At 37.4% G+C, this 24,417-nt stretch overlaps 1 protein-coding gene across 2 annotated transcripts in view; it reads left to right on the plus strand.

The window, feature by feature from the left end:
• Positions 1-69: 69 nt before the first annotated feature.
• Positions 70-24,417, plus strand: part of kcnj5 (potassium inwardly rectifying channel subfamily J member 5) — a 37,582-nt gene continuing 13,234 nt past the window's right edge. The window contains exons 1-3 of one of the 2 annotated variants that reach the window (XM_038275277.1): positions 72-392; positions 2,185-2,226; positions 20,893-20,972. In XM_038275277.1, the coding sequence (XP_038131205.1) occupies positions 20,910-20,972 (63 nt within the window). In that variant the 5' untranslated portion in view covers positions 72-392; positions 2,185-2,226; positions 20,893-20,909. Of the gene's footprint in view, positions 393-2,184; positions 2,227-20,892; positions 20,973-24,417 lie in introns of both variants that reach the window. The other variant, XM_038275278.1, reaches the window with a different exon arrangement.

Here is a 24,417-nt window from a genome sequence, read left to right on the forward strand (position 1 = left end):
TTTGGCTGAAAATCTGTAACCCGTTGCAGCATGGGGGGGGGAGATACACACAAGGTTCAAATCCTAAAAGACAAGGGTGGGCGAAATGAGAACATCCAAGAGGAAACACGAAGCTTATAACATCCTTCACATCTCCTCTCCCAACCACACTGCCTCACTCGCTGTCTCTCTCTCTCTCTCTCTTTCCCTCGCTAACATGCACACAGACCCCCCTCTCGCATAGAAGTAGACAGAGAGCAGTGAAGAGCAGAAGGAGCTGGATGGCAGGAGGGAGGCAGGATGGTTGTTGTTGATTGAACAAAGCCAGGAAAGGAGCGCACAGTCCTGGGGAAAAGAGCAGCTGTGAAATGCCTTGAAGGGAGCCTGCCAGTTACTCCTGCACAGACCTGAAGGTAAGCCTCTGCTGTTGGAGACAAAAAAATAGACAAAAGAGGGAGATAAAGCATGAGAGAGGAGGCTTTTAAAGCTGCTGATGCATGGTATGACTGTGGCACCACATCCAAGCTACCCCCTTTACATTTGACTGCAGCTGGCATCGCATGCTGTTTCATCTCTCCAATCTTCTCTCCACTGAGTTGTCGGATACAAAGTGTGCATCACCTTACAGGGGATTAAAAACTGTGAGCGCCAAACAAGACAGTGACAAACAGTGAGAGGAGGAATGAGATTATACCAGGTAGTTCTGAAACAGGAGAGCAGGAAAATGAAAAGTGTTGATGAGAAAAGTACCCAAATTACCCTCCTCCATCTGCTCCAGCCCTTATCATCTCATCTTGCCCTTTTTTTATCTTATGCCTCTGCAGAGCTACATACATCACCTCTATGCATCCAGTAACTCTCGTGGCGGGGGCAGGGTAATCAAAAAGGCAATGAATCTCTGACGCAAGCGGAGAGGAGCCTGTCAACAGTCCTGGTGTTTGTGCCTGCTCGGGTGATGGGCTGTAGTTTTTTTCAGTGCAATGCAGGAGTTTCCACAAGCGTGGCAAAACAACAGTCAACCCAGAGCGAAGAGGGATGTGCGTTATAGTTTGAGTCAGTTTGGGAGCATCTGTGTGATGCTACACGGCTTAAACTGCTTTTGTACCCTGCATGATTTTATTCATCCTAATAAATCAGTATTAAGTATATAGTGGCATGGTGTAATGCCATGATAGCTGTTGGCAGTTTTGGTGAATATTTAAAACTTTAAAGAGACATTTAGAGACAATTCTTTGTCATTAAAACTAAATCCACCTCTTTAATATGTTTGCTTTGAGGTGTTTCTGTATCATAATTGGAATCATATTGTAGTGTCAGTTAGTGTCTGACATGCATAAGTACAACAGTCACAGAAAATTCAGTTTGGAAAACTGAGCAAACCTCAGGTGGGTAGATTAAATGTCGAAGTGATGCAAAGCAAAATCTGATTATACTTCCTCTAAATGAAAGCTTACTAAAGATTGGGTATAAGTTACAGCACTCTCATGACTTTTTTTGTAATATTCTTTATTAAAACTATTTTATGATCAATTAGTGTTATTTTTTTTATCTTAAACATGTTTGATGCTGCTGTTCTAACCCAATGTTCTGAAAATATACAGCATCTGGAAATTAGTTCATCCTAACCCGTCAGAAAGATCGACTTGTTATGGAAGCTTAGCAAATGTATTGGTTTTTCTGCAGACATTTCTTTTGCTAATCTAAAAAGAGTAAATTGCTCCTAATGTGTAATAGGATGCTTTAGTGACCACTGTGCAGTTAGCATAGCAGCTTACATGGTTTTAATGAGAGAACTCTTGCAAGATGAACACCTGTTTCCTTTTATATGAATAAGGCGTAGAAATAAAAATGAGAGCATCAACCGAAACTGAAAACAATTAGGTTGTTTTTTCTATCCTTATTTTATACATGGTGAAAACTCACATCTGAATTAGACCTCACCTGAGAAGTGTGCCCCTCAATCAAAGCTTTTGATAACTGCACGTCAGGAAAAAAAACAAAAAAAAAACAAGTTACTTTTGAACATCCCCTGTGCAGCTGCTTTTTTCTCATCTATTGTTTCCAGAATTTACTCCTATTAAATGAAATCAAAACCCACTCTCTGCCAAGCACAGCATGGCTGGAAGGACCAGAGAGCCAAACAATGAAATAAGAAGGTCACCATTTATTTGCTCCCTAAAAGAGTTTTCTACTTCTTAATTGCAGGTCCAGTCAATGAGAATGGGAACCACCGCTGGTTTGCACAGTGTGAGTACTGCAAACATATAAAATAGAAGAATCTTGTGATTAGATTGCTAATGGTGCCGATTTTGGTATCTGCTTTGCATTTTTAAATCTTTTAGACATTTGCATTTTATAAACAAGTTTGAGCAGCATTTCTTCGTCTTTAAAAAATCCTACAGCACTATTACTTGTTGAAGTTTAATAACTATTTATTCGATTTCTGATAACAAAAACAATACATTTCAAATTTTTTTTGGCCTTCGATTTCAAAAAGATGAGAAAACACAATATGCGTACTGGTAAAGGCTAAACAGGAAGACAACAGATGGTCTAAAAGTAATTATCTAACTGTCTGTCTATCTAATTATGCACATAAAGTCATGTTAGGTACATTTCTGAAAGGTTACATAATACAAGCAGTTTTGGTGCAGAGTGGGCTTTGTTATGGGAGTAGGTGTGTGTTTATCAGTGCGGCAGGAGGAGGGGGCTCACCACTCTTACAAGAACCGCCTCACAACATATGTTGTTGTTAACAAATTATCTGTGATTTTAAAAATTCAATTAGATAAACACAGCTTTTAAATATCTGCAGTTGATGTTGTGGTTCAAATGGATTTTAAGAGGCGTTAAACTGCTTTGCTCTCATGTGAGGACTCATATGTCTATCAAACTATCATTGCCCTCCCAATCAGCAACATGTGCACGTTTTCCAACTGAAAACCTCTGAAGCTAAAGAAACCAGGGTCAAACTGATTTCTTAATACTTGTCTCCGTCACCAAACCTGTCCATTTCCCAAAGCTACTGTTATCACTATAATCTCCTCTCACCCTGCTCCACAGCTGGCTTGGGCCTGATTGCTTATCCAGGGGGAGACACAGTCAGTTGCTTAGATCTTATGCTTTTTGATGGATAGCCTTTTGACCTTATTATCAGTACTATCACAGTAGCCATGGCTCAGGTTGTGTACATTTGTCCCCTCCTTTTCATCTGTCTTTCAAGACCTGATCATCAAAAAACATGACCCAGCGAGCTAAAAGGCCAGATATAATCCTCGTCTGTATCAGAGGAGACACTCAAGAGAAAAGACTCTGTGAATAATTAATTGGATCTGTTTTCTCGGTTAACAATATTTATCTCCAGAGGTTTTGCAGAATGCTCCGTTTTTCCAGCAGATCTAAATTTCCACATACCGCAGCAGCGCATTTGTGTGAAGAGCTTAGCCAGGCGTGAAGACTTTCTTTTTTGTGCAGAAGATTGTGTGCTCATGTCAGAGTGCTGTGGAAAGCTACAGAATTCTTCTTTTTTAATGATACTGTTAAAAAGTCTAAAAGCTAATCACTTACCCAAGCAGCTTTAGCTCTCTGATAGTTTGGACCTCCATATTTTATAAATGTTTAGCTTTGAAAGTCACAGTCTTGCACTTTGTGGGCTGTAGATGAATTCGATTCAATCCTAAGCTGTTTAATGAAACAGGCAGCATAACATTTCCCACACAATCCTTTCCCGGAAAAGGAAAACAAGTCTGTTCTTATAAATCTATAGTGAATGCAAATTGGTTTGTCAATTCTCTTTCAAAGTGTCACCTGCAAAGCTTGTGCAAATGATTTGTAGAATAGAACTTTGCTGTTCCAGATGCAGCTTCACAACCCATGAATACTACATACAGCTCGATGATGCATAACGCTTAAAAGTGAGAGTATGACTGAATAAAGGACATTAACAAAAACATCAATTTAATAAACAATAGTAATGCATAGATATGGGTGTTTTTCTGTTTTTTCTCTTTACCTGGATTCTGCTCTAAACCCAGGTTTGGATTGTTTGAGGCTATAATTAGTACTTCCTTGTAGAGGGACCTCATGTTACTCCAAGACATGTAGATCTTGTAAATGAAAGAAATCTTAAACCTGTAGTAAGAATAATATCGAGTCAGATGACTTCACTATTTCATCTGAGAGAAGAAATGTGGAAAAAGCAAACTGAAATGTTTTTGCATCCATTAGACCATATTTATTGCATGTTATCTAACAGTTTTTCATTTATGCTCTTGCATTGAAGTTGGTATATTCTTATTTCCCGTAGTTTTGTTGTTGTTGTTGTTGTGTTGGGATGATCTCAGTAGGCTCACCCAGAAAAACTTTAGCATAAGAACGTGAAAGTTGGCTGTCAGTAAACTTGTCATCCTTTATCTTTTGGGACACCCTCTTTTTTACTTTCATGAATGTCATGTTGGCGATATTGATCCCTGTGATTCACTGATCAGCCCTATCAGCTGACTTGAAGCCAGCCAGAATATCCACCATGCTGAGGTCTGGAAAAACACCAGAATGCAAAATATCTTTGATGTCAACCTGGATGTGTTTGCAAAATCCAAAAGTTTACTTCATGCTAGACAAGTACAGAGCAGACTAACAAGTTGCTGCTGATGAAGTGGATTGATAAAGTCAACAGAGTCGACCTACTTAATCTTAGAATAGGAACAAGGAAGTTGTTCAGCAGACAAACTGTAATAACCATATCAGTGTCACTGATACAGATTGTCATGGATATAAACATTTACAGTTTCAGTTACCGGTACTCTAAACACTTATTTTATAGAAGGAGGTGCAACTAAGAAGATTAAAACAACTGCTTAGCAGAAAGATCAGAAAAAAGGTTGATATTACACAAGCATAATGCACAAGTCAATAAACCTTGTCATGTTGATTTTTTTGAAATTTTGAAAGTTTATGCAGCATTTCTATATTTCTCTGTATAACTTTATTAGGTTTGATCAGCCTGTAGAATACAAGGTTTTTAAATTCCAAACACTGCTTATGTTATACTGTCTCACAATAGGAAAGACTATGATAGAATGTGTTTATTTTTAATCCCATATGGAGGAGCTTCAAATGGTGGCTGCCTCAGAATTAATACATTTTTCAATCGCTGCATATTATGTTATATAAAATGATACATTTTCGAGTTACTGTTCAAAAAGCATACAGTATGACTGAGGGGTCAAAGGGCCTCCTGAACATCCCCGCCTGTAATGAGACTCTCACTGCAGTTGTTCTTTGTCCAATCAGGTTGCTTCTCAGGAGGGATTGTTGTTCTCCTCTATAGAATGTAACTTTTCTTTTCTGCTGCTCCACCACTTTTCTAAGAGAGTCCCTTTCACTACCCATTACAAAGCTGGTCATTTTCACCAGTTTGTTGAGATGCATGGCGATGTCTTTTTGTCTATCGCACCACTACCCCATCAGATGACAGCCCGGAACAGTAAGCTTTCAATGACAGTGGATAAACACTACACAGCATGTCGCTGCCAATTCGTTGAAGTACCTGAGCTGTCTCAGAAAGTGACAGCTCTTTCTCTTCCTGTACACTGTGGATATGTTGGCAGACCACTCTGGTTTTTTCAGCACACTCCAGCGTCGTGGTGTCAAAACTTGTGTTAAACTCTGCAGTTTTCTGACATCTTAAATAAAGTATTTTATCATGAATAACTTCTTGGAAAGTATAGTAATCTATATATGAATTGAAATTAGTGGTCAGGGTGCTGGTTGATTGACTAAAGAGTCAAACTTGATCACAAGTTACCTAAATATCTCACAGCTGTCTGCTTGTCCTCATCATCCTCCTGTCCCCAGAGACCAACTGTAATAAGTAGTCCCTGTAACTGGCAGTCTGCTTAATGTCAGACTGATATCTCTATCAGACAGGTCTAGCACGATTCTACTACAGCAGGCGAAGTCAGTTTTTATTTCTCCATCTTTATTAGATTTTATCATACTGACCTTGCAGAAAAGTTCAGCATGACTTTTGAAACCAAAAGTGTTTGCCAGGGTTTGCAAAAAATGGGATCTACATCAGGTGAGAGGACAGAGCTCTATATCCACCTGCATGATCAATGCTATAACATTACTGGCCAGGAATGGCTTCCATGAAGCAAACGTTGATATTGAGGGTCGACCAGATTGCATTGTTTAGGTAAGAGTGTGTATCGTCCATGCAGTATGGTTGTGTGATACAGTAGATATTTGTCAAAATACATTTTAGTACAATCAGGAATCTTTGGCATTGATCGGTGTTTTATGAAACAGAAAACAATGTGTTATTTTTTATTTAAAAGAAAATAAAAAACGTACTATTGTGTTGGCACCGGCTTTGTGGATATAGGTAATAACTAGAAACCTTTTATTGGAGGGAGACATTTTCATATACGTTCTGATGAATCATGCACACGTAATCAAGGATGAGTTTAGGTCCAACCACTTAAACATTGTTTGACCAAGATCAATCCCAATACTTCAAATCAGTAAGGACACTTAAGCTAAGGTGGAAGAGCGTAGGTGGTCACAATAACAAGTGCAATAAAAATTATGCTGGCAGTAATGAACGAGTTAGGACGAGGAGAAAATATCCTTCTAATTATCGATTAATGAAGCACATGCTTAATGAATGGCTGTATAACTGTTGCTGTAGCCACTGTTGGGAGCCATATGTTTTCCTATAATCCTTTGCCAGGATATTTAGACACAGCCCACCTCATGAATTTTAGTAAATATACATTATTCTCACTTTTCATGTGCTCATGACATATGCTAATGCAAACACCTTCATATGTTTGAGGTTTTATAATGGAAGTGTCTATATTTTGCTACATATGTGTTAGTTTTGTTTTTTGAATTTTTTTATTTTTATTTTTTTTTCAAAAGGCTAGTTTAAAATTGACCAGCATCTTTCATATCTGTGTCTGTTGTGCAAAGACTTCAATAAGGGTGAAGGCTTCCCAGATTCAGAACAGCAGTCCAGAGCTCCTAGCATTTTTGCTGAACCCATTAAAGGTGAGAAGATAGGAGCTAGGAATGTGAGCTAAGAGGTACAATTTGAGGTATTTGAACCAAGCCATTGTGTTGAAAGTTTTATATTCAGGGCATGTATGCACTTCAGATACTGTCTCACAAGTGAATGCAGATTTGATCGCTGTTTGGTGATGTTATCAAAAAAGGAAACTGCCACCCCTCTCACTTTAACTGGAAGGTATAACAATAGATGGATTCTTAAACATCTGCAAACACAGCAGCAGGCTTATTAACATGTTTGGAGGGTATCACACTTGGAAATAATTTATTGGTTCTGTGCTGTGGTTTAAGTGAAACTGCTCATTGATCTGCATCACTAAAAATGTGAACATTCTCTCATGTATAGTGTTTAGAGGGAATTTGCACTCTTTCTATCTCTAGGTTTAGACTTTCTTATTGAAGCAGGCTCATTAAGGAAAAGTAAAGGGAAGCAGACAAAAACAAACTGATTTAGATACTCTGGGCTATTTTCTTTTCACAGAGGCTTTCTTTGAAACATCTTACATGCAAAGTTAACTTTTTAATATACCCTTAGTGTAATATTCTTCTGCTACCTCTTAAACCATTGTGTTATTTGTAATAAAAACAAAAGAAATTTCAAAGAGTAGAGTAAATTTGTGGAGTATTAAAATTTCAGTTGATAATTAATTGTGAAATACAAATGCAACAACTCACAAATTATTCTTAAACCCAAATATTTGAGCTAAAAAAAAACAGCATTGCTTTTTTAGAAAATAATTATATAGTAATTGTAGCGGTGGGTTGTTACATTTACTCAGTTACATTTACTTGAGTAATATTTTGAAATAGATGTTATTTTAGGTGTAGTTTTAGAGCAGTGGTTCACCCTTAAGTTTTCAATCTGCAAGAAGCTTAGCGTCTTAAAACCATTCAAGTAGTGGTGTCATAAGTAGGGAAAGAAATAGTGAAAGTTGTTTACATTTAACATTACCATAAACTCTTTAAATTAGTTGACTTGGTTTCACATTAAAATTAACCAGAGGCTAGGTGGTAAAACTAAATAGTTCTTGGGTTTAGGATATTAAAGCACTTAAAATTACAACCCCTTAGTATGTCATCCTATACTATGTTGTCTAAAAATATTAGCCTTTTATGTAAAACAGTTCTGCCATGAACCCACAAAGATGAGCTCCATCTCAGCTGCCTCTGGCCATTCATCAATAAGAAGAGTTTATGACGATGCAAGTTTTCAAAAATAAAACCAGTGCAGAATAACAGACGTTGTTTTATTGTTGCTGTCAGCGCTATTCATAAAATTTGCATTGAATATTGGTATGCAACCCATTCCAATCTTTTCTCAATAAAATAAAATGGTGGATGATCTAATCCTGTTGTTGGTTGAGTAAACGTTTCCAATTTTGATTATACTGTCTATGTCATAGTCTTACTCCTCCTGGATTTGATTTCTGAGTCTTGTTTACACGTATAAATCCTATGGCTACCTGGTTGCACATACCATTAGTCATCAGTAGACTCTGTCTTTGACAAATTATGCCAGCTTTGCCTCCTCACGAGTCATCAGATACAGGCTTGTGAAAATCTTGCCCAGTGAGTAGGGGTAGGCTGACTTCTACCCTGCCTCTGGCATTGGTTTCTTCAAAAATAGACAGAGATGGCAAAAAAAGTATCTTAGTTATGCCTTAAGAGGTTTGAAGGGGGGTCATGTCAAAATTGCAGGTTTGGGTGTGATTTAAACACAGTAAAAAAAGTTCCCATCATGATCCACAACCGTTTGGGTTTTGTCACCTACACTCCTGGGTTCTATGTAGTTCCTTTAACCTCAGTTGAATTTTAGTTATCTTTTCTGTCTCTCTATTTTTATGCTACTTATTGCTGTCATTTCTTTAATTGTTATCCATCCATCCATCAGTCTCCTCCTGCTTATTCCATCAGGGTCGTGGCGGGTTCTGGCAGTCTATGGGTGAAAGGCAAGGTACACCCTGGACAGGTCACCAGTCTGTTGCAGGGCAACACAGAGTCACAAAAAGACATACAAGCATGCAAATACAAACACCAAAGGACCATTTAGAGAAGCCAATTGATCCTACAGTCATGCTTTAGGACTGTTGGAGGAAGATGAAGTACCCGGAAAGAACACATACATGCATGGGGAGAACATGCAAAGTCCATGCAGAAAGACCCAGGGCCAAGAATCGAACCTGGAAACTTATTATCTGACTTCAGAAAGGACTAGGCAACAGGAGTCGCAATAATCACTCTGTCTGAATACCTAATAGGTGGACATACCCTGTGTTCCAGTTCCTTAGCTTCTTCCATGGGTTCCTGTCTACAGAGCTTTTCTTTGAGATAATGGGCATTCATAGCTTCTACGTGGGTCCCAGCCTCATGAGCTCTTCCAAGGGTTCAAGTATCTGAACCTCTTCTATGGTTCCTGATCTCTAGAATCCTTGAATGACCTCCTAGTAGGGCCCTCTGCACATTTCCATGTTCCACTGTCAGCCTCAAGCCAAAGTTTCTTTGTGAGTTTTCATTATACCTTCATTTCTGCCCTTCGAAGTTCCCGCTTCTTCACCAGCTAGCCAGATTCCAAGGTTTTCCAAGGTCACCCTCCTAAACTCTGGCTTTGTTGCTGTTTTGTCTCAAACCTTCTTTCTCAGGACTCCTCTGCCCACTTATTGATTGAGTTGTTGAAGGCATCTGGTGTTTACCCGGGGGAGATTGCCCCAGTTGATGTTTGGTCAATTGCACTCACCCATGTTCCATGTGTCAGGTTGTCTGTTGTTGTCAAGCCAGTTCGCTATGATTTTATGCCAGTTCCAAACCTTTAAGCTTGTCATCCACTCCTTAGTTGCAAATGTGTTGTACTAATTACCTGCAAGAGTAAATAGAGTAGCCTGAGTATCAAACATGTAAGTGACAAGTCATAATCTAATTTCATTCTTAGTTGATATGTGCTGGTCATAAGGAAGGAGGAGGAGGATGCTCACTGGTAAGGAACGGAAACACAATAAAGTGCAATGAGAATTCTAATTGGGCTATGCTGACCTTTGGGTCCCCCAGTAATCCATGTGTACCACATGACTCAGCAACCCCATCCTGCTAGATTTATACACCACCTCCCTGTTCTGCTGTCCTCTGCAGCAGCAAGCTTTATGTCCTTTGCAGCAGCAAGCTTCGGATTTATCAACCACCAAACCACATCTTAAGTGAGGTTAAATCCTGAAAATCTGTACCTTGTGTGCATTTTACTCTAATTTAGAAAGAACAAGGGGAAGTTTAGCTGGGGAATGCATGTGCACTAACTACGCGTCACACATTTTAAGTGTTTTTAATCTCTATGTCATCTCCTATGCTGCAAGGGGGGTTGTAGAGAGTGTTTTTTTTGGCCCCTGTAGGTGTTATAAAAATCCCCCTCCAACTTCAGCAGCGAGGTAAAATAATTCGTTATCATAAGAGGAGGAACCTTGCAAGGTGTGGAGTGTAATCTCTACTGATGTATGTGAAATGTGTGGTAAGGAGGTAGAGATTAAACAGAAAGGAGTGAGGAAGATACATGTCACTGTGTAAATGAGAAAGAAAAAGAGAAACATGGAAGTATCATTAGGAAGATTGTTTCTCAGCAGTGATTTGAGCGTCTCGATGCAGTGTCGTGTCATTCAGGAGAAGGTCACCCATGAGAAGGAAAAAAAAGCACACACTCAGCTCCATATCAGCAATGATGGGAAAATGTTTTAGTGATGTAAGTGTGACTGTGTGCGTGTGGATCTATGGGTGCATGAGGGTTTGATTGTGTGTTTGTTGGGCCAAGAGCCAAACTAGCTGGGGATGATTTTAGTCTTTTGACCGAGCGACCTAATAGTGTCATAAGAGAGCAGAGATAGCTTGGAAAATATTCATGGCAGGTCTGGTAACAATGGCCCAAGGGCAGGAATGGGCGAATGGATTGGAGTTAGAAAGTTCTTATGCTTCTATGAGCACGAAGAAATGAGAAGCTTTAATGATCCGATCACTGTAGGTACTTATCCCACACAGTGATACTGCAGAGATACTTGGTACTTTGATAACCAAAAATCTCTCTATTCAATCAAAAGTACTAAAAGCAATCATGGTATACAAAAGCAACACCATAGACGCAAACATCACAGCATTTCAGCACAAAGCTGCAAAAACTGATGTTGAAAATGGAAAATATGGAAATTATTGTGTGCCTTTGGTTTAGCCCTTTTAGTTTGAAGCAACAATGTATACGTTTTGACCCAGTTATTAGCTTAATTTGAGATATATTGAATAATTTTGAAGTTGATATACTGTATTGTATACAGCACTTGGTGTGCTGTATACAATACTCCGTACAGGCTGTATTTTCAAAAACTCCCCTATGTGACTTGTGCGAGTTGAATCCTTTCCTGAATGAGCCATTTGACCCAGAGCACTGCTTTATGTTAATCTCAGATTCCTTTGAACAAGAGAGCAATAGTAACTAAGCTAAAAGTTGTTAGGCATCAAAACAGATATTACACTTACCTGACCAGGCATATATTTGGTTCTCTGTGACCTTGTCTTAACAAATAACTTCATAACTTCTCAATCTGCTGTTCCAAATTTGTCTCTTTTTTTTTTGCCGACAGATTTCAAACATGTAGGAAGACGGTTAAATTTTGCAGCATTGCAGCATTCAGGGATGCTGAACCTTGAAGTTACAGGTCTAGGGCACCTAGTGGCTAAAGGTTACACATTGTTGCTTTATTGCATCAAAAAGCAATTGAAAAAGCTTCCTTGGTGGTAAGCGAAACATCTTATAACTCGGAAACAAAGCCCAGTGGATTGTTTTTTAACTTTTTTGGAAAGACTATGGCATGGATGACAGAGAATCTTCACCAACATCAAAAAGCTGTGTCAAACACCTGCTTTCAAAATTCAGCTTAACAGAGTAAATATGTAGACTCCAGCTCTGTGCAATATAATATATCAGTATAAATCCAGATGTTTTATCAAGGCCTCAGGGGACCAAAGAGAACATCGTTGGACAAACAGTATCATGGAAACAAAAGAAAGAAAGAAGGCTGTCCTAAAATAAAACTATGGAGATCATGGAAGTAAAAGATTAGGTTGTAAAATAATATCAAAAGTTTTTAATAGAGTACTGTTCTGTAAAATTAAACAGTAGTTACTACATGAAAACTGACAGGCTGATACAGCAAAATACAGGCTAGAACACAATACTCTGGCTACCCTTTAGTTTATTAGCCTTTATTTAACACAGCGTTGGAATAAAGGATGCCATCAGAAAATATGCTCAAACATATCTTCCTTTGTGTTTAACTCAAACATTATTTGATCGCTCATAAACCTCGACATAATTGTTGGTCATCTTGAAAAAGTTCCAAAACATGCTTCTAATTTAGAAAATGATTGACATTGATGGTTTTTGTGATGATTTTTTTTCCTTTCAAGCTGATGAAAAAATGACATTTAATATTAGATTAATACATCAGATTAATAAAAGAAATTTTTTGCTAAAGAAGTGTGGACTTAATTGTTTTTTTCTTAATACATTTTTTTTTGTTTTAAAAAAGTGCTTTACATCTAGTAAATGAGCCTCATGTGAAGGCATTTTCTCATGTATTGAATATTGCTGTAAATTGCCCACATGCACCACTGGTTTACAAACAGTGCCATATTGCCACTTAATTCTTGCAGTGCTAACCTTTAAAAATAGACATGGAAAAATTGAAGTTACTGTCTGAAACTTCAGCTAATATAACCAGTTGGAGGGGCCTATGGAGCACTGTGTATGTATTCCCTAAATGGCAATTTGATTATTATAATGAGAAAAACAGATAACGTGTTGGTGTACATTTTTCAAAACAAAACGAGACTTAGACATTTAGACCCACCCAACAGTTGCTCTTAAAACACAAGCATATATGGCCAAATTTAAAACAGCGTGACAGTAGTTTTGACCAGAGAAGCAGATAAGGGCCTCACGGTACATATGGAATTTGTTAACAGCACCATCTAAGTAAATTTTTTTAAAGAAACCATAAAACATCCCAAGTTTTTAATGGAATATCAAACACAGAATAAGACGTTTAGATCACATGAGAACAAAATATAAACTTTCATTCTAAATGCAAAATACTACCTGGTAAAATGCATATCACCCTGAATACACAATCCCCAAAAAAAGCATGACAAGCTGGTTGTAGAATTATAGTGTGGAGGGGTCTTCTATTAATACAAGAAATACCTTGTATTCATTTGTAGGGAGGATAGATGGAGCTAAATACAGGGCAATCCTTATAGAAAACCTGCTTAACCAACAACAAATATGAGATTGGGGCCAATTCTCCTCTTTCAGTTGAAAATCGTGTCAAAGATACAGCCAGTGCCACAGGGGTTAAACCACAACATATACACTGAGGAGTGAAAGTACAAACATAATCCTAAAAAGATTATCTGTAATAAGAGATTCAATTCGACTCAGATGTTCTCCATCCATAGTGACTGAGCTTGGGCTATAGCTGAGCAAAACCTCTCGTCTATAAATAGGCAGCGCTTAATCGGACATTCCCAAAAGACCATCAGCTTCTGTTGGAGGAAATGGTGGCCCTACATATTATTGGCTGATGGATACATGTTATACCTTTTAGATGTGGATTTCTGAAAGCAGTTATGCTCTACAGTGCGTTGGTCTATGAAATACAGTTTTTTTTTAAAAACTATACTAAAGTGATCATAAAGGACAAATACTGGAAAAGTACTGTATTTCTCAGCACTCCTAGGATTAAAGTTTTTCTGTGGGTTATATCATTTTGAATTAAGACTAGAAAACACTGATATATGTTTAAAGTAAAAAGAAAGTACTTCACCGAATAAAACTTCTCTGAATTATGCTGATCAAGCATAATTCAGAGACAAGATTGGTGTTGTCATAATTAGAAAAAACTAACAAATGGAAAAGGAATAGTTGGCTTGATTACAAAGCAGCTCACTGAGCATTTGAGTTCTGCATAAGTAAATAATTAAATCCCCAACAAGCCCAAGGGGGAAATCATAGCACTTGTCAGTAGTTAGAAGGAGGAAAATGTTTTCTACTGAAGAGTGTTGCTCCCTGTTCAGATGCTTTACTGTTTGCTGGGTCAGCAAATAAGGGAAAAATATGTGGCAAAGTTATCCCTTAGGAAACAAGTTCTGAGGTTTGTTTGTACCCATTGACTTCAAGCACAATGAGTGCTTTCCTTATCAGGACACAAACACAATTCAGCTAAAGCATCCTGTCACTCTCCTGGTAACAAGATAAATGCTTGTTACCCTCTTAAAACATGGAGATAAAACATCCAATCTGGTATCTTCGAACGAACACCTCTCATTTGGGCTCGTTGAGTGTATCATGAACATACCCAGCAATTACAGCCTTACTGAAAACACTCAACAGTCGGGTAGTTCACAGATCCCCCAGGGAGCTGTGTGTAATTCACAAGAAGACCTAAAATGAATCAAAATCGTACACCTTGCAACACCATAGTTGCATTCAGTGAGACTTTGATAGCATTTTTGTGCGTCCCATGCCTCTGCCATCCATGTGTCCCTCTGTCTGTCCCTGCCCTGCTTGGATTCTCGTCACGTCGCTTTGCCCTTTGCTTTGGACCATCACTGTCAACACTACATTCCTGTTTGGAGCTCAGCTGTGACGTGTTTTCTCCCACCTCTACAAGCTTTTGCATTCACTTTCCTCGCCTGTCAGTGATCAAATAGAATAACATCAACGAAACATGACAGAGAAATGTCAGAAGTTGTTGAGGTCAGGATGCAGCAATGAAAGCATCTATTTGCCTGCTTCATCAAAATGCCCAGTGTATCCATCTGTTTGGTTGACCAATTTGGGAGATTTTTAAACTGAGTCTACAGTAGGTGCTCACCAAATGGATCACTTTGTGGATCTCCGGAGGTGATCAGCTGCTAATATTAGGAATTTATCTGACACCTTCATACACACTCATGGCCATTTTCTCTTTATGTTAGTGTTATATTTATTTAATAAATTTTTTAAATCCCACCTGACTGAGATTTCCCTTTTTTTTTACTTCTGTTCCTAAACATGAAAGATGTCTAAAAATACACTTTTTAATATATTTTTTTTAGAAAAACTGAGAACAGAAATAATCCATCTGTAGAGCGAATTGTCATCCCATCATCTGGCTCCATTGGAGCTAAAAACAACCACAAAGATGATATCCGCATTCATGTTTTCATGTAACATTAAATGTGAAGCACCTGGGTACTCACTGAGATAGATTATTTATATTTATGTCTCCAGTAATTGCCATCGCTGACTGGAGACACACATCAGACTAGAGTGAGAGGTGTGCAGAGAGCTTTGTGTCTGGATCTACACATGTGGGCACATGTAAGGACTGACAAGGCTGCCAATGAGAAGTCTGTTCTTTGGGAATATTACATCATTAAAAACACTGCAGCTGAGCCTACCTCACCCATTCTGGCAAATTAGCAGTGATGCAATACTTGAGTTGTGCTCAGTACTATGATATGATGGTCATAATTAGATCCAATTTGAACATTTTTGCTACATTATTTTCAAAGATTTTGTAGGTAAATCATTTTTTTCCCCTTCTGTCATAAAAAAAAACATGTTAACCAAAACCAAAGCATTATCAGATATCTAAACAATACAAAACAAATTATATTTCTCAGTATGTGTAAGTATAATAATATGTCTGAGGCATCGGAACCTTAATAACAAGACCAGCAGCATAGCATGCTTTACTAATTGCTATATCAGGATAAACAGGCATTACAAACAATACTTATATTTTAGAAAAAGTGTTCCCAGCGTGGGGGTTTGCGAGAAATAAAATGGGGGGGTTGTAAGATTGTCATAAACGAGACAGATGGACGCAGTATTCAAGGCGAGTCAGACAATGGGATGTTTCAAATCGTTTAATGACAGAAATGATAAAACAGAACAGACCAGAAACGCAGGGTGCTGAGGAAAAGCGGACCAAAGCGGCTGCAGGAGGGGGGGCGGGGAACCGCCCATCACTGACACTCTGTGTCACAGTCTTGGTTCTCTTATGTTTTCTTTTGAGTATTCAGGTTTACTTTGCTCCATGTTTTCTTTTTTTTTTTTTCCTATTTTTTGTGTTTTCTGGATATATTTAAGTTCTTAGGTTTTTATTTGTTGCCGTCTGTTTCCCTCTTGGGTTGGTCTCCTTTCCTCTAGCTCCTTTCTGGACTCCTCTCTTCACACCTGCTCCCAATGAGCTCGTTAGTCCTCTCTTTGTTCAGTCTCCCATAAATACTCTCCTTGTGCAGTTCCTCAGTGCTGGTTCCTCGTCTTACTTCATCTTAGCTCGTCTTACCCTAGCTCCTCCTGATTGTTTTCCCCTAATGTCTCCATGGTTCTGGTTTGTTTTACATTTTTCTTTTTGGATTTTTGGATTCCTGCCTCAGTTGTTTGTAAACATTTCATTAAATCTACAAAAACTCTGGGTCCACAAACCTCAACCAAACCCTGACACTCTGGACGGAGTGACACAGGTAAGTGACCATGATCATCTGACAGGAGATGATTATCTGAGTGAGTCACTTACCTGGTTTATTAGTTCAATCCATCCTCTCCGAGATAGGCAAGATCAAGCCGATGGACTGCCAAACGAGATGCATCGTTCAGAGTGGCCCTGATGCAGCAACCCCAGTGAGCAGGTAGGTCAGAGAAACGGTTCAGAACCGGACAGTTCCGAGATCCAGGAGTCCGTAGCCCGACCAGGGGTTCCAATCCGAACAGGAACGGACAGATCCAGGGTTCCAGGAATCCTCGAGGGTGAAGGCATGTTCAGAGTTCTATGAGTCCAGCAGCGAGTTTAGTCAGACACACTCAGATGGAGACAGGCAGGCCCAGTGGTTTAGAGGAACAGAGACAATACATGGTAGCAGGATAACTGCAGAACTAGACTCTCTTAAGAGCCAGGATCACGGGAATTAAAACTGACATCCCCCGCACTCCGAACCAAAACCCTGAGGGCTCTGTGGAGAAGGACCAGAATCCGCAGACATTAACCAGGAACTTAACTCTCATGTAACTAACATGAATAACTGATACGAAAACATAACATGAATAAACTAAGAATACAGGAATAAACAAAGAATAAAAATCTGGCCCTGGCTGAACAATATATATAGCAGAGGGAGCAGGTGAATAAGATAAATGATAATTACAGAGCGGGGAGAGAAGGGCAGGTGAATGACGTGAGAAATCAGATAAGCTACTGGGGCTGGGATCATGATAAAGATGGCTTTCAAAATCATTATGATTTATTGAGTCTTTCTGGTATAAGAGGCCAAAATGATTTCGAAACACCTGTTTTATAATAATATCTTTTAGATGCTCTGGTATCTTTACTCCACATTCTGTTAAACATGGATGACTGATTGCCCACTAAATATACAGTAATTACACACCACTTTATGGTTAGGGTTAAACAACTGTTTGAATGACATCATTGATTCCGTTCTAAAATCTAAAGCTAAATTCCCTCTTTATACTTTACATACTATTCAGACATCTAGTTTTTTCTATTTTACATGATTAATAGGGGATAGTTATTGCAGTTTTTCCAGAGGTTTCTGTTTATTTTAAGTGTGACAGAGGAAGATTGCTGACAGTAATACAAAAAAGGCCCAATTAGCCAAACATTTGAAAGGGGAACTGTCAGTGTTATTATTTTAGACAGAGTCTCTGATGTGGAAACATTTTTGTTTCTAAGTTGTTTATAGAGTTTGGGCAAGAATGGGTATGTAAGCAAGTATAGTTATAAATCAAATAAAAAAGGATAAAAAAAAGCTGTTATTGTAGATTTCAGTAGACCTGCAGAAAAAATGTCAAGCACTTGAATCTCTGTTTACTCAAATTATTCTAAAAACTCTGTTTATGGATATATAAATATATGTTTTTTAATGAAAATATTTGTAAATGTGTGTAGTGTCATGATACAGCAACCAAGATTTGGGTCCAAAGACTGACCTATAACCTGCATGTATTTAAACAAGTAATATTTTGGGTAAAATAAGTAATCCATCAATCCATTGTCTAGTGATTCCTAGCCCTTAGAGGGCTGTACTAGTTTCATCCCTCAATGGTTAGTGGGTTAAAGACACGTATTTGGTACTTTTGTTTTTATTTGAAGTATATTTTTTCCTAATACCGTACATATATTGTATTATTTAACCTAACCAGAGTGACTTTGAATTGTGAGAGGAAACTGGAGAGACTCTGTCCATGCACAGAAAGAACATGCAAAAGCCACAAAGAACTGCCCAAGGAAAGCTGAAAAGTGTTGCTGCCGGGCAACAATACTAATGAATGCCAAGATGCAGTTACAAATTAGATGACGCCATAAAATTATGCATATATATATATATATATATATATATATATATATATATATATATATATATGGAGAGAGAGAGAGAGAGAGAGAGAGAGAGAGAGAGAGAGAGAGAGAGAGAGAGAGAGAGAGAGAGAGAGAGAGAGAGAGAGAGAGAGAGAGAGAGAGAGAATATATATAGGTAAATGTAAAGGTTAGAATTGGACTTAGAAAAACTTTTTGTCATTTTGTGCACACGGGGTGTATACAAAATAAATTTCGTACAGTACAGCTCTCAAGACAGCAGTGATAAAATTTAAACACGGTGATTGAAATATAAACAACAGATATGATTTAAAGTTTTCCAAAATTCAGCGATATTTCATTTTTCTTTTTTTTTTTTTATTCAACATTCAGCAGTCGAATGTCAGTGGGGAAGAAGCTGTTTTGGAAACCTTACATATATCATCAGATTAAGTTAAAAGTCCTTTAATAACTGAATCTGTTTACAAGAATTTATACTTTAAACATATTATCATTATAATTGCTAAACCTAATTGACTCACTGATAAAAGGCTTTGTTCAAACAGTGAATACTGAATATAACTAACACTAGATGGTGCAGGTTAGGAGGTACAAAAAATAATTTTATATATTGATTAAAGTTGAATAACTATATCCGCTGATATTAAAAGTAGTATATTGCACAATTTGTGTTTCTGTCATATTTTATTCTACTGAAGAGATTTACTGAGGTCTGATATGGTTACAAATTAGTTAGAGGCAAGATCAAATGATACTGCCACCTCTGGTCAAAAGCAGAACTGCAGTGATATTCTGCAAAGTCTTTTTTTTTTTTCTTTTACTTTTCTCACTTAACGTGGAGCTGCCATTTTTGTCTGAATTGAGATGAATGCCAGTTGCATCTGAGTACTCAGAAAATTCCTATTGAATATAATGCCTTGATTGGTTGGACTAATATACAGTAATATTGACGCGCTTGATGTCTCCTTGAAGCTGCTTCTCTCAAACCACAAATTAGGTTTCAGTTTTTGGCTTAAGTACTCTCACTACAGTAAGTGTAGCATCTACCCCAGAAAAACATTGGTTTAAAACACAAGTGTTAAAACTATCTTTGAATAACTAAAAATACTCTAAGTAGAGGTGGGTAGTAACTAGTTACATTGACTACTCTAAACACTGAATCATTTAGTAAATTAAAAACAAACGTATATTAAACAATGATGGACCAAGGAGACACACACCTGAATGTTATGTTCATGTGAAACTTTGTTTTCTTTTTTGTTCTCTAGCTTTATTACTGTGCAGTCTGATGCTATATAGCTGCTCCCAACTTTTTCTAACTGGTTGATGAAAGTGCAATTATCCAACTGATGGTTCCAAACATTTATTACAGGATTTTCCGTCATACAAACGCCCAAGACCACCGTGAACACTGCAAAATACACGGTGGAAAATATTCATCAGTGAAACCGTCATATTCCCTTATATGAATTATCAACTGAAACTTATTCAACAAAATATAAATTCTCTCAATTGTCCATACCGTATGCCCCTCCAACCAGAAGGTTAGGAGTTGCTAGAAGTCCTTACACGTCCATTTCTTCTATATTTCAGTTCTTTGCCTTTACTCTTGCACACGCCGACCGAGCATAAAACAAAACTCAGAATTTTCCATCCAAGGCATCACGTGATCAAGTGATAACCTAACCAGTGACGTCTCCATCTGACATTATTACAATATTTCCCAAAGTATGTACATATTAATCAAAAAACACAAAAATATGAACTGGATATTAAAAGTAAAACATATTCACAAAAACAAGAAATAAATTCACACAGAAAAATGCTTGTGTAACTGCGTTCGCTACATGCTATTTTCATTCAGAAGTCAAGTGCAAAAACAAAAAACTGAAATTAGTATTTTGCAATTTCTGTATGTTATATATATATTTTTTTCCCTTTCATTATCTGAAATACCATAATTTGCTCATAAATGTATGTTTAACACATTTTTTTAATATTAAATCAGCTGTTATGAATGTAAGCAGAAGTAGTAAGAAGATCAGTTACTTAGTATTCCATTCCTTTTCACCAAGTATATTTTGACTATTATATGAATAATTTTTTGAATTACTACTTTTACCTGAGTAGAAATATGATGATGCAGTGCTGCTGTTACTCATACAATTTAGGTACTCTATCAACCTCTGTCCATTAAAAGCCAAACTTTAGAATTGCTCATGAAATGGTCTTTATCACAATACTAAAGCTTGGATCAATAAGACTTCATTTAAGAATTTTCCTTTCTTTTCTCAATTGTTTTTAAGGGTTAATAGCAAATAAATAAAGACAATCAAATAATGTTCCTGTAATTGAAATCTTACAAAATATAATAACAAAATATAATTGTTTTACAATTAAACTAATGTACCTGCTTTATATTTCACAGGTGAGCCTCAGCTGAGGATGGCAGGAGATTCTCGAGTCCTCATGGACCACAACATGGAGATAGGGGTAACGCCTGCACAGGTAAACTGAAAACACAACTCTTTCTGCTGAAGGATACACACTTTGCTAAACTGCATTAAATAAGGATACAGAAGTAAAAAGCAACAGACTGGGGGCTTTAGAGAAGCTTGCAATGGACAAAGTTAAAGACCTTTTAAATCAGCAACAGGTGTGCTGTAACGATCTGTCTGTATTTTTAAGAAGTGCTTACTGACACAATACAATTAGGTTTCCTCAATATGGAGATCAATGCAAGACTTGGTTTTCTTAGCCCTGAGGATGCAAAATAAAAGCTATCCAATGCTTGCCTATAACAGATGGTGGAGTCCTGCTTGTTATCTGCACTCATTCCCCAGCTGACGGGAACTTTTGGCTCCCACTCAAGCCTGACCAAAAGGGCTAAACAAGGAAAAGAAACAGAATAAAAAACCTTCCACTTACTGCTGCCACACTGAGTCTGCTAATTAATTTGTGCATGGACCACTACCCCTAGGTATTGACTAGAAAAGGCAGTAGTGCTTGAGACAGCTACTTCTATGACTCAATTAGACCAACCATACACAATAAAATGAAGAGAGTTGTTTTCACGGGCAGTGTCGTCTCTAAAGAAAGGCTTTCTACACCAGCTTCAGGCCTTATAAACAAAAAGCAAAACTGTGTCAGATATTTATGGGGGAGAATATCCCATTTTTGATGTCATAGGAATGCAGTATGACAAAATGCTACTGTTACACTGTATTAAAAACAGCTCAGGATTAAAGGTAAAAGAAGAGAAGATATACAAGGTATCTTGCATTACAAAGTGAAAAGGGTACACTGCACAAAACGATCTAAAAACCAGTACATTTTCTTAAGTAAGTATAATTACCCTTGATTTGAGCAAGTAATTAAGATGATCTGCACTTGAAATAAGAGACTGTAGTTTTTTTTCTTATCTTAAATGAAAATGTTCTAATTCCATTGACAAATTGCTTCACTTACCTGCTCAATTCAAGAAGAAAAGCACATACTGGAAGAAAAATTTATTTGATAAGATTTTAATTTTGCAGTGTAAGAGGGGATGTAGTGTAAATGGAATTGTCATACTGATTTCTGATGATACAAATTTAGTGGTAATAATAGACATTGATATCACAGCAGTCATTTTTGCATATATATTATCACTCCATGTAGGATATGAGTCTCAACTATGCCAGAAACTTAAAAAAATACATAAAATTAAACTTTTACAGATTACCTTTAATTTCAAACATCTAAAGCACAGATTGCCTTTCAGCGCTATTAGTTCAAATGACACTGGGCAGAAAAACACATTTTTCTTGCTTAGACCTACAATATATTAATCTTGGTGCTCTCAATAAGTAGTTACAACTGAAGAAGAGTCTTGGATGAGAGGCGAAACGTCTTCTAGAAAACTTCACATCCAGTTGCCTAAACTGAGGTTTTTCAAGCATTTCTGCTGAGAGTAACTTTTGTGCATTTTTTTTCTCTACAAACTCTGCAGACACAGAGGCTCAACTGCTAAGCAATGACAAGGCAGATAATATTGCGAGATGGCGAGAAACATAAAAGAAAAGGCAACAGAAAAATGGGGGGCATGAGGAAGTAGAGGAAAACGAAGATGTAGGCTTGGAATAGCTTCATCCATTCATCCATATACAATGTTTGAGGAAAGGCAAATCTACAGATGAATAAAAGGAGGAGCCATACGCCAGACCAAAAATATTTTTTCCCCCTGACAAAGACAATATATAATAATTATCCCGGCATAATATGTTACACCGGGAAAGAAAGCAAATATCAAAACACCATTTTGCCTCACATAGCATTTTATACAGCATCAATCAAATTTAGATCTGATATACTCTTACAAGAATATAGAATTCATTACAGTAAGTGGATTGCAACAGGATATAAGTCACTCTGAAGTGTCTTATTTAACTTACTTACAGATTAAGATGTGCAGGTTAAAAAAAACTTAGGGGTGATACTTTTGCAGTAATTAATAGGGCCTATTAAGGCTTCCAAATTGATACAAAAATAATCAAACATGTCTTTTAACATTTGTGCAGGGCACACTGACTTTACCTGAGAGACCCTATAAAAAGTGTGAGATATGTTCCTTAGTGTCCAGTTTCCAGTGTCCCCGTAGTACTTTTAATTAACAGTTCAAATTACTGTAGGTCAATAAGAACTATCATCAATTTTTCATTGAAACGAGGATCACTTCTAATCAATATGAAGAAAATCTAACCTTTCTGACAGACTTTAATTCTAGGATCTGCAATCAAAGGCACTGCAAGGACACTACAGTATAGAGCCTTTGATTTATTTCTTTGCATCTAACCTGGGAGTGGAACAATCAGGACAGAAAGAGCCAGCATGGAAGTCTCCTGATGATATGAGCATATAGTTGGAAGACTTTAGACTACAGGTGTTGAACTACCAGCCATCTGTAGTGAGATTGCTGGAAATTCCACCTCTTCATTGATTTGACTTGCGTCTTGGTAGCATTAAAATTAAAAACATGTTTTTATTTTAATGCTATCCACCCTGTGTGACTGGAAAGCAAAAAAGGTCAGTTTTTGTTTAAATACACCAGATTGTGAAGCTTTTGTGCTATTTTCAATTACCCTCGTGGAAAATGACATTGAACTCAGCATTAATGCATGGGTGCTCATAAAAGCAGTCTGTTGTATTGATAACATAAGGGTCTTTTAGGAAAGGATGGAAAATCTGTTCATGCTAGTGTCTCTTAGCGTGCTAAAGGAGGGAACACAAGGGATGTAGAGGGAGCAAGGACACAGCTGTGGAGCCAGGCTGCCTAGCTAGAGCAGGGCCAGCACAGACAAAGACCTTGGTTTCCTTGTGCTCTTCTGTCCTTAGTCTCTGTTTCTGTTTGGGTCTGGTTATATGCATACATGGGCTTGCACCTGCAATGTCATTGACAGCCAAAACAGGGAGGCACCTTCATAATTTTGCTCTTGATTGTATTCAGTCTGTTTGATTTTCCTAGAGTCCAAATGCAAATCATACATAACAGGTTAACACGTGTAAGTCTGGAAATACTTCTACAACTTTTTAATAGAACAACCAGTTTTAAATAGTTCCACCATCTTGACTAGATTTTAAGATGTGTTCTTTTCTATGTCTAGTGTATAGTATGGTATATATTTGTGTTGTATCACAAAAAACACTAAAAAAGCAATAAAAATAATGAAAGTGTGAGGATGTTTTTTATTTTATATGGATCAAATTCAGTTGTGTTCAAAAGATCATATTTTGTAGTTTGGTATTAAAAAGTTCACAAAATGGTACCAAAGGTCATCATTGCAGGTAGGAAAATGTTGACCTCAAAACCTGGTATGGCTTCTTTGTGTACAAATCTTAGTGATGGCAGGCATAAAAATGGCCTTTTTGAACTTTTCAAGATTTATATCTGTATGTTTTACAACAAAGTTTGAAA

Source organism: Cyprinodon tularosa, unplaced genomic scaffold (genome assembly GCF_016077235.1).
Source record: "Cyprinodon tularosa strain WSP-4 unplaced genomic scaffold, ASM1607723v1 ctg950, whole genome shotgun sequence".
Classification (NCBI taxonomy): domain Eukaryota; kingdom Metazoa; phylum Chordata; class Actinopteri; order Cyprinodontiformes; family Cyprinodontidae; genus Cyprinodon; species Cyprinodon tularosa.